At 34.0% G+C, this 15,604-nt stretch overlaps 1 protein-coding gene across 2 annotated transcripts; it reads left to right on the top strand.

Annotated features, from left to right (window-relative positions):
* The first annotated feature begins 1,140 nt into the window (after nt 1-1,140).
* On the top strand, nt 1,141-15,553 carry milt (milton). Of its 2 annotated transcripts, none has more exons than XM_008200295.3 (11): nt 1,141-1,178; nt 9,373-9,477; nt 9,619-9,723; nt 11,630-11,706; nt 11,818-12,067; nt 12,118-12,661; nt 12,961-13,236; nt 13,292-13,941; nt 14,032-14,276; nt 14,576-14,753; nt 14,807-15,553. In XM_008200295.3, the coding sequence occupies exons 4-11, from the start codon at nt 11,656-11,658 to the stop codon at nt 15,025-15,027; spliced, it is 2,415 nt and encodes an 804-aa protein (XP_008198517.1). In that variant the 5' UTR covers nt 1,141-1,178; nt 9,373-9,477; nt 9,619-9,723; nt 11,630-11,655; the 3' UTR covers nt 15,028-15,553. The 2 variants fall into 2 exon arrangements, with proteins under 2 accessions (XP_008198517.1, XP_008198516.1); XM_008200294.3 differs by lacking the exon at nt 1,141-1,178 and adding an exon at nt 3,516-3,770.
* The last annotated feature ends 51 nt before the right edge of the window (nt 15,554-15,604 follow it).

Genomic DNA, 15,604 nt, shown 5'->3' on the forward strand with positions numbered 1-15,604 from the left:
TTTTACAAATACAGTAATTACTAATTACTTTAAACATTGTGATAATGTTGCATAATTTCTCTCTTCATTTCTAGTGTCGAACGTGACGCTTCTGCTTGAGGGTGGAAAGTTTAATCAGTTGTGATAAAGATTAATCAGATTAGGTTTACGTCACAATGCAAACTTTGTATTTGTTTTTTTTTAAGAAACACCTTTTAAGGCAATGGCAGTTTTCAGCAATTTCTGATCAAAAAACCGCACTGCTGTTGCAAAATTCATCACAGGATTAGTAACAATAAAAAATAACCCGAGTGGTTGTTTTTGTGTTTGAAGTAACCCTTGTCAGATTATTTTGTTGTTATTTTGCACAAATATCTTGTCTTGAGTGTTAAATCTGCATGAGAATAAAGCCCACTCTATTAATAATCAATAACGATTAAATTAGAGATAACAAGTCCGTCCTATCAGATGTGTATTTATTTAAGCGAATGTAGTTATTCTAAGCCATCAGATAAAAATGGTCATCTCAAGTATGCAGTTATTTTTTTGTGCTTTTGTAAAAATCAGCTAATGATGTAGTGATTTATTGAGGCAGATCACAGCCCTCGATAAGAATTTTTTTTATTTTTTTCTTGTGGTAAGTCGAAAAAATTCGGTGTTTAAATAAATAATTTTTTTCTTAAGTTTAAAATTAATTAATTAACATTCCAACACCATGAGAGTCGTTCCTTTGATAAGAAACATAAATAATGGTGACATGCTTGCGAAATGCGATTTTACAACTCAGATTTGCGAAATGGTTCGAGTCATTTGTTTATTTTTCAAAATTAAAGTTTTATAGAAAGAAATGAAAAAATTGTTAAAAGTTTAAATAAAATTGCGTTTTGGCCAAATAAAAAATTGTGATTTTTGCTAATACAGCACTAGGGACTTGTCCAAAAATTACGTGACACTCCGCATATACGCATTCACTTATCACCTGCTCTTGCTAATTACCCTTTTATGAGAGTTCGAATTGCACTCGAGTCACTTGAATAAAGTCGATTTTTTGGCCAAATAATTTTTTGTGATTTTTTTTTTGAATTTTTAGGATCAGTGATAAGTGTTCGTATCCAAGCTGGCAGCCCCGGAAGGTACGAGTGGCGCCCAGCGCGCGCTCTCTTTAGGTGTTTCTTCACGGGATCAGGAAACCCTTACTGGTAGGTCAACTTTTTTTCCAGAAAAAAAAAATTCCACCAAATTAAAATGTAATAAATTATGGCAGATTAGGAGAAGAGTTTAAGTGTTATCGGCTTTGATAAACTTTGCGTCGTTAAAAGTCAAGTAGGTTTAAACCAATGGAAGTTTTTTTAATCAAACAACACTTTTTTTTGACTAAATACAAATTTGTCATTCAAACACCTGACAAAATAAGTTTTTATCAAATAACTCGGAATATATTTACGTTAGGGTTGCCAAATAATTTTAGTTTAATTATTTTATTTTATTTATTATTATTTTTATTTATTATAAATTTAGCAAAAACTTAATTACTGCGCAAAAATTTCTTAAAAGCCAATAAATCACAGATTTTTTTCAAAAATGGCATTATTTATTCAAGTTATGAGGATTTAAACAAGTTTTTAAACCAAAAATCAAGTTGTTCTTCTTGTTTTTGTTAAATTAGAACGAAAAAATCACCAAATTTGGGCGAAAATGACCAAAAATTTACCTTTTCTAGACGTTTATTCAGCAAAAATTTAATTATTGTGCAGAATTTCTTAAAAAATAAGGCAATAAATTACAAAATTATTTTATACATGACATTATTTTTGTAAGTTCTGAGGATTTAAACACGTTTTTAAACCAAAAATCAAGTTTTTTCCCTGTTTTTATTAAACTAGAACGAAAAAATCGCCAAATTTGACCAAAAATTTACCTTACTTAAGTGTTTATTCAGCAAAAACCTAATTACTGCGCAAAATTTTTTAAACAGTGAGCCAATAAATCACAGAATTATGTCAAAAATGACATTAAACGGAGATTTTATTTAAAAAAATAAAAAATAAGCAAAACAAAAGGCTCTAAATTTTAAAAAGTTTGGAAGTAAATTGTAAACCCCCTGTAGTAATTCAAATCAATCAAACTTAATTAATAAGTCAGTTAGACCTTGTTTAACACGTTCTTAGCAATAATGTCATCAAAAAACGTTGCTTCTATTTTTTATTAATTTTTAAAACTAAAGATGTAAAATTGATTTTTTGGTATATATATATATATTTTAATGTATTTTGAAAAAAACTTTAGGGACATGTAAGAACATAAGCTAATAAGCATAAAAAAATAATGACATGTCATAAAAAAACTATTATCTTGACGTCATACTTTTTTTGAGTCACTCTGTATAATCAAAAATATTTTCCTGAAATATCTCCTAGAGTACAAATAACGTCTACAAAATATCAAAACTCCAACTTTACTAATAACTGAGCTACAGAAGACGGAAGCTTAGCTGGGCCACCCTCTATAAGGATTTTTTACTCCGTTTTGAAATCTTTTAATTTTGAGATATTTTTTTGTTTTACCAATGGATTTATTAAAATCTTTGGATAAGTAGCATTTTATTTTTTACAAGGTTGGCAAATTGCAACCAAATGATGTTAGTGGAAGTTAGTTCAGTTATACCACTACAAAAAATAAAATTCAGCTTTGTCAACTTGAATAATAATGTAGAGTTTTTTCTCATGAATGCGAATTTAAAAATAGCCAATAAAATTAATGGATCAGGTAAACACAAAGTGGCCACTCCTTTATTTTGCAAACGCTTGCGCGTCTATTTGCCGATTGAATTGCAATAGGCGGAGTTTGAGTCGTTTGTTTGAGACTAGAATTTATAATTTGGTAAAAAATGAAACAAATTTTCGCGAATGTGTTTTTAGGTCGTGTTTATCGAGCGACGCCTACGTTTTATTTCGTCTAAACTTCGATTTTGTGTGAGAAGAAGCGTTTGTTTGCTACTGGACCTAAACGTCCTGTACGAAAATAGTTCGCATTTTCTGTGCTTTATAAATGGCCGTCTATTTATATAATTTGTGTCTTCATTGAAGAATTCCAGGCAAGGGAATCGAGTTCATTGTTTAAATTTCGAATAAAATAAATATTTCATAACCGAGTCTTGTGAAATTTATATCCGCTGTGCATACAAACTCGGATTAAATTTAATTTGGTTGCATTGTCTCAAAATTCACACAAATATTTAGCGCTTTAATTGGGACCGTTTTGTTAACCTTGGGCCCTCGAAAGAAAAATCGTAATCGGGCGATAGGTGAATGAGTTAATTAATTAATTAGTGATTGAGTTATAGAAAGCCTTTGATGGTATAACTTTTACTCGATTCAATTGGATGCACTCGTAACAATTTAGTTCAAATCCGACTTTTGTAAAACTTGCACTATTTGCGCACATGAACGCGTGATAACGCCTATCGCATGCTAATTTTTCGGTCGGAAACTGTCCACAAAAGGTGTGTGAATAACCGTTGGTTTAGTAGTGTTTGGATCGCGTCCAATAATGAGCGTCTCGACGCCGAGCTAACGAACTGTCTGTCAGAAACGTAGACGTCGCCGAAGGGATTTGTTGCGTTTTGATTAAAAAATAAAATGTGTGAGTATGTTGTGTAAAGACGGTTCAAGCGGCCGTCTTCGGTACCATGCAGAAGAACGTGAAAGGAAGACCACGGGTACGAGCCGGTCGATCCGTCAATATCCACGACTGGGAGAAGCAGAGTGAGGTTCTGGAGAATTGGAACAATGGTATGGTTCATGGTTCTTCTTCTTCTTCTGCTGTTGCTTCAAGTTCAGTCGAGTGATGTACCATGTGTGATGAGTTTGATGAGTGTGATGCGGTGTGCGATAATATGTAAGATTTTTTTTGAATTGATGCACAGATAAGAAAAATTAGCGGACTTTGGGTTTTATCACCTGATAAAAATTTCGGGTGATTTTTTATTTGGAGGGATTATTGGCGTGCGATCAAGGATAGTTCCTGGTCAGGGTTTATGTAATCGGAGTACACAGTCATTGAAAAATGTAGCCCAGGTTTTTTTAATTAAATTATTCAGTTATACACAGTTATTTTTTTAAATAAATTTACAATAAGTTATGAATAAAGATGTGTTATTTATTATACCGGGTGCTCAAACCGGCGCACCAACTCAGTGGTGTGTGGTCGAGAGTTGCTTACATACAGAGTGTCCCAGCGATGTGAAAAAGTTCATTGACTTTTAAATAAATAATTTTTTTGTTACGAAAGCCGTACATACTAACCCCCTGACTCATCTAAATTTACTTTCAAGTATACATGGAGTTTCCGAAATTAAATACAACACATTTTTTTAATGGAACAACATATCTTTTGAATTGCCTTAATTTGGTTACGTGATCAGTTAGTCACGCATTTAATTGCGGATTTAATTAATGACGGTCCTAAGTGTCTTTTACTGACAAGATATTTCATTTTAATTCTCTAAATTACTTTTACATTTTTTTTATTTTCTCCTTTTTTTGATTTTTTTGCTTAATTTTTGGATTTTTTTTTAATTACCAGAAAGTTAAAAATGTCAGTTGTTACTTAGAAAAAATAAAAATGACATCATTACTCAAAAAAAATACGTCATAAATGTCATTACTCATTATGGTGTTAAATATAGCATTTAGAAAAATAAAATCGACGAAGATTTTCGTCAAAACCGACTCCTCTTTTTGGTTCAGTTTGTATTTAAAAGAACGACTACATGCCAAATTTTATAAAAAATTTAGGGATATAAAATACATTTAATCGCAATTTTTGGGATAGCATTTGGTTGCTAATAATTCTACAAAAAAAAACGTTTTTATTAGGTGTTTCAAAACTATAAAAACTCCAACGTTGCATTTTACCGACTTATTTTTTAAATTAGGTTGAAAAAATGTAAAATAGTTTTTATTAATGATTAGATCTCTCATTGAAACTATAAATTATATTAGCGATTAATTTTTTGAAATGCATGAATAATTTATAACAACTAATTTTGAGATAAAATGCGACTTTGTTTTTTTAGTTTTGAAACAGCCCATATATAAAAATAAAAAATACGAATCTATTCATTTTTATTGCTTAATTTATGGTTACAATGTTCGTACTTTCTCCCGAGACACAGTGAACACAAAAAAATGGGTGGCTGTTGGTAAAATTAATTAACTAATAATTAATTAATTAATAAAAATTTATTACAAACTATACTATTACATACGAAAAAATATCTTAATAGATAAGGTGTTGCGTAGAGGTTTATTTTTTTCTAAAAAACGCAGATTTTTCCAAATTATTGAGATTTAAAAAAATTTTTTAATCAAAAAAATCCAATGGGACACCTTAAATAATTTCATAAACTAAATATGGTAAAAATTCTTCGAGATAGATTTTGTCTACGGATTAAAAAGAAAAACAAAATTGAGTTCCGAAAAATCTGGTATAAATGAAGAATTTAACGCTTTTTGAGTAATAATTGGAATTTTGCTATGTTTAAATATTTAAAATAGCTTTATTACACCTATAAAATTACGTGTACCTACATGCAAATTAATTTGAGGTTTTTTCTGGTTAAAATCTATTTTCTGATACAGTATTTCATTATTTTTCTCCTAAATATGTACAGTAACTATCAAAAAGAATTACATCTCTAGAACTGGCTGAATTCTTTTTTGAATTTCTCGTTTTTTAGACATTTATTACAATAACTTGATAACTGATTATTATATCATGAAAAGTTGATACACAATAAATAAATTATAATATAGAAAGGTAATAAGAAGTAAAAAATAAGATGACAATAAACCATAAACTGAATTAAGAAACAGTTGATTGTCTTTTTAAAGTTGTACTTTTATTACATCATTAGTAAGAGATTTTTTTATTCAGTTGATTTAATTACTAATTTTTTGAACAAACGTTTAGGGTGTATTTTCATGAATATTATATTTTCAGAACATTAATAAATATTAAAAGAAAGTTGTTTTTGCTGATTTGTTGTGCACTGCCTAATTATTTACCTTATCTTGTAGAAAAATTATAAATCACACACGTATGCAAATTCAAATTTAAATAATGAGCAAAACCCTCTTCTATTGCAACTTTATGGCATTTTCGTGAAAGTAAGCACATTTTTCACCAAAAATGCGTGAATAGGTCGAAACTTTGAAAAAATTCTCAAAGTGAAACTACCTCTATCTGTATGCAGTAACGTTATCAGTTGCTAGTTTTTTACTCAAACTTTCAATCATTGTGACTGGTAGTTTTGTTGCGAAAGTAAAATGCATCCAAGTTTCTTCTTTGATAAATGACACTTTTATCAAGCGGAAGTTGCGTGATTTAAACCGTTTATCTCAATTCATCAAGTGCCAAAAGACACATACTTTTCTGGTTTATAGCCATGTTTCAGTCATTACACCCAAGTTCAGTTATGTCTAACTATACGACCACCATATGTTGGCCATAATTTAATAAAGCAGATTCAAAGTCACGGACGGAAAATTACTCCAAAACGACAAAATTACACGTTTTTTAAATGCGAACGCGAATTATTAATATTTAAATAACTTTCACTGTTATTTTCTGCAGCAAATTTGCATGCCTTCATATTTTCCGCCAAAATTCAATCAATAGGAAATTCGAAATTTTGGAGCTGCCTACTAGAAAGCTCCATCTTATCACGGGGAGATTTCGACCGATTAATGCGAATTTTCTTATCATTTGATAACAACTAATTAATTCGGCGTATAATCACCGGTGTAATTAACAGGGAGCGTGCCTGTATTCCCATATTCATCTGCCAATTATCACCGTGTGATAATAAGTCCACAATAAGGCTTTTATCGCCCTAATCGATCTGTGTTTTCTATCACCGGAAGCAAATAATTTCTTTAACTGTATAATAGCGTCATTAATTTATGTAAATTGTGTAGTTTTATTTTCACAAGTCGTCCCATTGTCTTTCCATAAAGAATGATTATTTCATTTGAGAAAAGCACGATGTGAAGTGGCAACGCGTTCATTATCAAGGTGAACAGAAAAACTTTTCTAATCCTGGTTTAAAATTACGTCTAATTCGGAATTAAATTAATTAGGCCAGGTCGGGGCTTCACCGAAGGCCGCTTGAATTGTTGGCGAGTGATTTTGTCAACCTCTATTAATTAAATAATTTTTTTCAAGTACTCGCACCTAGCGTATTTTTAAGCCAGCAGGCTTCGGACTTATTTCTGTTGATGTGTCACGAAATTTGCGTCATTCACGTTGTGTGCGGTGTAAATAATTGTTTCGAAAGAAATTAATCAGTGAATGGCTGTCATCTGACCGACCATAAGTGATTTTATTATTATTATCACCAACTGTTACAAGAATTTCTCTCGTAACGAGCGACTTTTGTCGATAAATTTAATGAGAGTGAAAAGGTTCTGACTTTGCACGATTATTATAACTATTGATTGTGAGTAGTTGAAGCTATAAATAATGTTGTGCCTATCGCAAATTATTACAAGAAGGACTAAAAATAAGACAAACGTCAGCTCAACTACTTCAAGTATTGAACCACATGATCTAGATTAGATAATGCGGGTAAATTTGGCCGATTTTTGCCTATTTGGGCCTGAAACGGTTACGAAATCACAATTTTCATAAATAATCTCTCGTGGAAATCAGTTAACACAAACTTAATTAATTTTAGGTGGAGCTCGTTAAAAATGTGCATTTTTTGTTTAGTGGTGCCATCTAACGTCTTATCACAGCGATAAAGATTATTTTTATTGTTGTTAAAATCGTTCACATTTGTGTGTTATTATAAAAATGGTTTGCGACTTCGCTAAAAATTGGCCAACTTTTCACAATTTTTTAAAAAAGGAAATAATATTTGCATTTTATTTTTTGTTGTTTACTACCATTATTAAGTCTTAAATATTATTGTTTGTGCCATTTTTTGTTATCATTTATTTTTTCTGAAATATTAAGTAAATCAGAAACTTTTTTCTAATGTCATTTGAATACTTACAGTTTTATACCATCTTAATAAAAAGTGTGGAACCAAGTGTCTTTACTTGAACTATTTATTTTTTGGAAAATCTGAGAGACGAACAAATGTGACAAAGTGTTTTGATTTTTTTTGAATTGGAGTTATATTTATCATTTTTTTTAAATAATAACTGGTCATAAAACAGTTTTTTTGACAATGAGTATAATCTAAGGCTAATTATCTAAATTTAATTCATTCATTTATCTCAATAAAAACAAAATTTTATTTTCAAAACGGGCTTTTTTTTATAAAAAAGCTTATTATTTTTTGCGAACTAAATGGTACAGTCACCATCAAAAAGAATGACACCCCTACCAACCGGACCGCCTATCAAAACTCTACCTAAAATCTTTAGTTAGTTACAAACTGCCCAGCTAGTTTACACAAAATCCATCTGGTTTGTAAACTAGTCAAATGTACACATTTGTGGCTGCGGTTTTAGGGGTGACATTCTTGTTGATTGTGATTGTACCATATTTAAATAAATAAATCTTTGGCTCAAAAACTCAACTTGGCTTAAAATTAAAATTAAAGGACAAAAAAAGTTATTAAGTAAGTACTTTTTATTAATTGTAAATTTAAATTTACATTTAAAACATTTCTCTCTATGTTACTTGTATTTTTTTAGAGATTGCACTACATTTTTTGGGCTCAAAAGTTTATGTAAAATGTTGAAATTAAAAAGTATCAATGTAGTAATATTTTAATTAATTATTTTGAACACAGTGATGTATTTTGGGGAGTATATCTCTTATCACAATTTTTGCGATATTTGAACAACGCAATACTGGCAATCGAGATTAGCTAATCGTACTAAAAATAATTCTGTTTTTGTTTATTATCGGGTTTAAAAGCATTTTTCAAATAAAACAAACTTGAATTTTTGACCGACTTAAAACAGGTCTCCAACTGTTGCCTTTGAACTCGGGGTTATGTTTTTTCCGGAATGTGGGGTCATTCAAGGTTGATTTAAGTGACTATTGTTCAAAAAGCGGTTACATAACGTTAAACTTGTACAAGAAATTTTATTATTTTACGATCAATTATTGTGTTTTATTTTCTTGCTGGTTGGGACATGACATTGGAGTCATACGACGCATTATATAATTTTTTGTGTACATATCTCACGGGAAGATTTAAAACTGCAAAATGAACACATTACGTACCTTGTACAAAAAAGCACTTTCTTTCCCATTGATGACTTTCTTTCTCCTTTTCTGCCGTTGAGTAACCGTTATCGAGCACCTGTACTTTTTATTTATGTTTACGATAGCGCACCGCTAGTGTTCATACTTTTCTCCTGTTTTTTCCAGAGCTGTGCAGTGGAGAATCACTTCCCGAAGTGGAGATTATCAGTCTCTTGGAAGAACAAATTCCCAAATACAAATTAAGGGCCGATACGTTGACGAAATTCGGAGGTAAGTAGCGAAGAGAATTTCAGTCAAGCGTGCGGCGTTTATTCACCAAATAAACGTAGAAAATTGCCTTTTCAAGGCTTCGCTTTAGTATCAGTGTTGTCGTGTTAGAAAAATGTGCGAAAATCTTGTGTTATTATGCAGGTTACGAAAATCAGGATTGGTTTATACCGTCACCAGCGTTGCAAATCGACGAAGCCGACCTGAAACTATCTCCGGATCAAATCCGGGAGACTCTTAATTATTTTCGTAAGTATTAATTTTTTAATCTTTAGGCCAGTAAATTAGTGCACTAATCACCATAATCCTGTTCCATTGAAAGATTTAATGATAACACATGTTACGGATTAGTTTAATGAGTTTTTCTACTTGTCATATTTTAGTGCATGTGTTCATTTAAAAATATTCACGATTGGGTGTCACGATTATTTTTATTTGACTAGGAGCTGAAAAATAGATCGGTATGACCCTCTTATTTTTGCAAGGATTAGGGTCATTTTTATTGTGTGCCTGCATGTATTGTTTTTCCGTTAAAAAAAAAAAGAGGATAATTAGGGAAAAGTGTGCCTCATTGATAATAAATTGTGTTTTCTTTTCTGCGCTCCTCTATTGTTTTTATTGTTGTTGAAGTGTCATTTATACGATGGGTTTTTTCTCATACAACAAATGCGTGAAAATAGAATTTTCTTCGACCTCAAAAAATTAAAAAAAAATTGTAGACGAGTTTGTTTATTTTAGGTTCGCTGACGTTTGTACAAACAAACAAAAATAAATCCGTTTCCTGTCGATTATATAACAATTTTCAGGCAAACATGCGATGGAACAATTTTTTTATTAGAAGAGACGGAAGGAGAAAATCAAGGCTTGAGTAAAGAAGGCATTTTTTTAAATGTTTATTAAAACATATCGGACATAAATATACAGTAAAACCCTTATTATCCGAGCTAATTATTGCAAGGTGTTCTCCGGATTAGCTATTGAATGAAGTTTTTGGTAAATAAAATGAACGAATTAAAGTTAAATCCGTTAATTTGCTTAGCGTTTTCATTGTTAGGGTTATAATTCGCTTGAAAAGGTTTCACTGTAATTAAAAGGAACACAATTTAAAAAGAACACACATTTGTTAATGGAAAAAAACGTTTAAAATTTAAAAATAATAGCCTGAAAAAATATAGTGAGGTTTAAAAAATCACACAAAAATTTAACAAGAAAGGTTAGAAATTGTAAAAAAGAAATGGTTACATTAAAAAAATGACAAGAAAATATCTAAATATAAAAAATAATAATTAAACCCGGAAATCTAAGAAAAAAAATGTGTACAAAATTCACAACTCTTTTTATAAAATTGTTGATAAAATAAAAAGTTAAAAATAAAATGGTAATAAATATTTAGTACAAAAACAGAATAATTCAAAAGCAAATAACGAAAAGACTGAAAACAAGTAAATAATAAATGTACAACAAAATGTGGTCTGTAAATATTTTATTTTGAGAAGGAAATATTTTGTTGCTTTGTTGTTGTACAAGATATAAAAAAACAAAACTCTTAACCCTGAAGTTGAAGGCCGGTGCTTGCTGGGTTTAATTTAGTAAAAATTATCTAAAAAATGTGTGTTACTGATGAATGCTTATCGTGAAAAGTGAGTAAAAATCTATCACCTTTTTCTGACATTCATACACCACAAAATGGAATTTCCGCTATAAATAGTTTGTTTGAAAAATATTGACACATATTAACCAGCAATTACCACTTTTACGTAATAATAAGTGACGTAGAGACAAAAATTTACACATCTCGAGTGTAAATTAAGTGCCGAGATTAAAAAAATCGACCTCACTTCCGTTTTTTTTCCCTGATACTATGCTCCGTTGCTCGTACTTGAAAATTAATAAACAATAATCGCTAATAAATTAGAAATAGAATAACACAAGCGAGTAAATTTAGCTCAATGTTTAGTCAATATTTGCATAATCCAGAGGTTTAAGATTGCAAAATAGTTCCAGCGATGCCTATCTGTATAGGACGTGCCTACTTAACTGATAAGTTATCGTTTTTTTTTGTAAATTTTATCTTATTATTAATGTCACATATTAGCGACGTTTTTGTTTCTATTGTTATTTTATTTGGTAGAGGTTGATTCGCAATTTTTTCCAGTTCTATGTAGTAACCGGGTGAGCCAAATGACCAAGACCTACGATGACATAGAAGCGGTAACTAGGCTTCTGGAAGAGGTAATTTGAAAAAATTTGGAGGAATTTTTCCAAAAATCGAGGTCAATTTCTGACCCCGACTTATCGCCAGTTTACGGTCACGAGTAACGACGATAAAACCGTCTATTGCAGAAAGAAAAAGACTTGGAACTGACGGCACGAATCGGCAAAGAATTGTTACAAGCAAACAGCAAACTCGAAAACACCATCGCCTCGCTCGAAACGGACCTAAAATCGGCGTTGGAGAAAATCACACAGTTGAGCCATGAGGTGCAGAAGAAAACCGAACTCATCCAAATACTCACCAACGACATGGACGAGTCCATTTTCGAGAATGGGACCAGCGGGCGAATTAATCTGGAATTGATGCAAAAACGAATGGGTAATTGATTAATTTGTGTTTTGTGTTTTTTTTCTAATTCAGTGATTTAGCCGGACTTGAGGAAGAAAACAAGGCTCTGAAGTCAGAGTACAACCGCCTGGCACGTGACACCGAAACAGTCGAAGCCAAGGAACAAATGCTCCTCAAGGACTTGACCGGCCAACTGACGTGCGCCAACACAAGTATGGGTTTCCTCGAGGACGAGCTCGACCGCCAAAAGGAGGAAAATCGCTTCCAGCACGAACAAATCCTCACACTTCAGTCCAAACTCCAAGATATGGAGGAACGTCTCAACAAATTCATGTCGGAAAATTACGAACTGAACGGTCTTCTTCAAATCACCAAAGATAATCAAGGCAGCTTGGCCATTGAATTGTCCGAATTCAAGGCGAGATATTACGAAGTTGAGAGTTTATTACGCGATACGCAGGAACAATTGCGAAAATTACGCAAAAAACAAATGCCAGGGGCGAGAATTGCCATGTTCTCGTCGTTGGGCGCGAACACGCAGCCGTTTGATAGTTTGCAGAGCGAACTGGAGATGTCGATGCATTCGGAGTTGAGCACCGATTCGGGGATTTCCAACTCGGACATGTAGGTGGCATGCATTTTTTTCTATTTCGAATTAAAAAAAACACAAACAACTAACTGAAATTTTGCATACTTACGTAATCTGCGTAAAAATTAGTTTAATCTAATAAATAGTTCAAAATTCTTAGTTACAATTATGAATATCTCAAGTCTTGATTAAAATAAGAACTTAAACTCTAGGTGAAGTTTCTCAGAGATGAATTTATCAAAGTTTGAAAATTTTCATTCGTTGTTTGAGACAGTTTTTGTTATAACTAGTGATCGGTGTTTTTACTGTTGTAAATTTACGATTGTTTCTGCAGCCCCCAGTATAAGAAAGTGTTTGAGACCGTGCGCTGCGCCTCGCAGAACTCCCTCAGCAGCGCCGAGAGCCTGGGCAGCCTCCACTCGGGCCTGGGGGGCTACGCGAGCAGCACGGCCGGAAGTGGCCCCCGTATGAGCATCCGCGCCCAGACCTCCGACATGCGCCGTTCTTCCGGTTCAATTTACAGCAGCAGCTCTCTCGGTTACCCCAGCATTGACTCAACCGGTCATTCGGACACCGAATTCAGTCAAACCGACTCCGACGACGGTTACCCGTAAGTAGCACCCCCATGGGGGCGCAGACACGTCGCTAACCACTAGTTTGTGCAGGGGCGGAGCCCAGAAGGGGATTCCGGGCGTTCCGGGCGCTGCCGATTTAGAAGCCGCCCTAAAACGCCTAACTCCAGGCGAAGTCCTCGCCCGGAGGGCAAACCTCCAGCATGGCCCCGCATTCGGGGGCTATGAGGGTGAGGGTTGTGTGCCGTTCGGGTGCCGCACCCCCGATAGTTTAATGTCGACGGGCTCCGGTAACTACATGGGATGGAAGTTACCTGAGAAGCTCCAAATTGTTAAGCCGATCGAGGGGTCGCAGACGCTGCATCAGTGGGCGCAGTTGGCGCAGCCCACGTTTGGGGGGCTGCTGGAGGAGAGGCCGGGGGTGAAGATCAGGGGCGGGAAGGAGTTGGAGGAGATGGGGTTGGAGTCGTACGGTTTGAGTGACTTGGAGGAGGATGAGGAGTATTCGAATCCCGGCAAGATTTTTGATTCGTTACAACCGACTTACACACTAACTAACAGCACGGTTATGCATCCGGATGATGGGACTTTTGTTACACCGAGTAATAGAGGCAGTCGAGTGGCGTCAGTCTGTTCAAGTATTCAGAACTCACCACCGCAAACTCCGGGACAGCTGAGTCGGAGGAACTCGTGCAGTACTTTCTCCACGACTTATGGACTCGCCAAAATATTGAACGAACGAGGTTTGAATTATTTAATTTTTTTGTTTAAACTATTTAAGACACTCGCTATGCTCGTTCGTGCTTTAAATTGGTAATTAACTGTTGTCATAGGAATTAAAGCGGCCACGCCCTCCGCCTTCAACACGCCCAATGGAGCCAATAGTTTCACCCCAACAGCCACTCCATGTAACAGTCCGGACGGGAGCCCCTCCCAGTCAAGGTCCGAATCTCCGGAACCTTTCAGTTTCCCCCAATTGATCCTAAGCTCGGTCCCCCAATTTATCAAAGACACTGTAGGAGGCGGAGCTAAGAAAAAAATGATCAAAAGCAAAAGGAGCAAACCGGAACGGGCAGAGGTAAATAACAATTCTTCTTTTCATTGGGACTCGATGTTCTGGCCCGAATTTGACGCCTGATTTGCATGTACCACGCTTTATAACGCTGGAAATAAAACATAAATGTTGCACGAGTTTTTATTTTTCATGTTGTGTTTGTCCGATTTTTTTGCGATAACAACTAGGATCATTTTAAGTTGGATAAATTGATTTATGATAAATATTATAAAAATATAAAAAATTTGCAAAACACTTATTACTGTTCGAATAATTGCAGAAACCTGCCTTGCCGACTTTGCGTGACCAAATATTTGTTTTAGAGTCTCGTGGGTAAGATCGAGCGCATCGGCATAACGAACCTCATGGGGGCGCCGGGGGCCCTGTCCATCTCCGCTGGTTTGTACTCCCGGCCGGCCTTGACGAGCCCTATGGCCCAGTTGACTTGTCTTTTGCCGAATCCGGAGCCCCACCTTGGCACTAAATCTCTGCCTAACCAAAGTAAGAACTCTTTTTGATTGCTTTTATGTCATTTTCTATGGTTATTGTTGTAGGGAAGCCCCCGTCTGGTCTGGGAGTCCCCGGAAAGCCGGGCAGTGGCGCCCTCAGTAAGCGTCTCGAGCAGTTAAATTCGCGGAAACAGCGTCGTGGAGGAGTCACTAGATCTGATTTGGGTACAGTTTCAACGAAAAAAGTGCCAGAACCTCCGGAACAAACTTCCACTTTGGGCACTTTGAGTTCGTTGCTGTTTGGTCGCAAGGGCGGTTTGTTCTAAACAGTATTTTATCACTGACACTTGCAATAAATCGAGCATTTTCGTATTTTTCGGTACGTAATATTGTTATTATGTACGAAACTTGGTTTTTCAGGAGAAAAAATCGTCATTTTACGTGTCATTCATTCATTATCAAAAGGTGCTGTTACAATTATTTGTGTGTGATATTTTTCTTTTTTGTATTGTTTGTGGTTTTGCACAAATTGTTATTTTTATAATTAAGTAATCATTTGGTGCTGTTCTGAATGTAAATAATGATTGTAACTGTACATAATGGTTGATTAGTTGGAATTAATTATGCTATTATAGGGTATTACAGTTATTATTAGCGAAAATGTTTCAAAATTATAATCTGAAGAAAAATTACATCATAGCTTCAACTTCAATTAGAGGAATTTAAACCAAGTATTCTAAATGATTATTTTGCGTAAGAATAGGAGAAAAAATGCTGTATAAAGTATTTATTTTACTAGTAAGGAAACAAGTCGGTAGTATTATGTTGTAAATAAAGACGATTTTGAAATGGTTCATTTGCATAAATCGAAAACCTGACCCGGAATTATCCATTTTCTTTGCC

This window comes from Tribolium castaneum, chromosome 2 (genome assembly GCF_031307605.1).
Source record: "Tribolium castaneum strain GA2 chromosome 2, icTriCast1.1, whole genome shotgun sequence".
NCBI lineage: Eukaryota > Metazoa > Arthropoda > Insecta > Coleoptera > Tenebrionidae > Tribolium > Tribolium castaneum.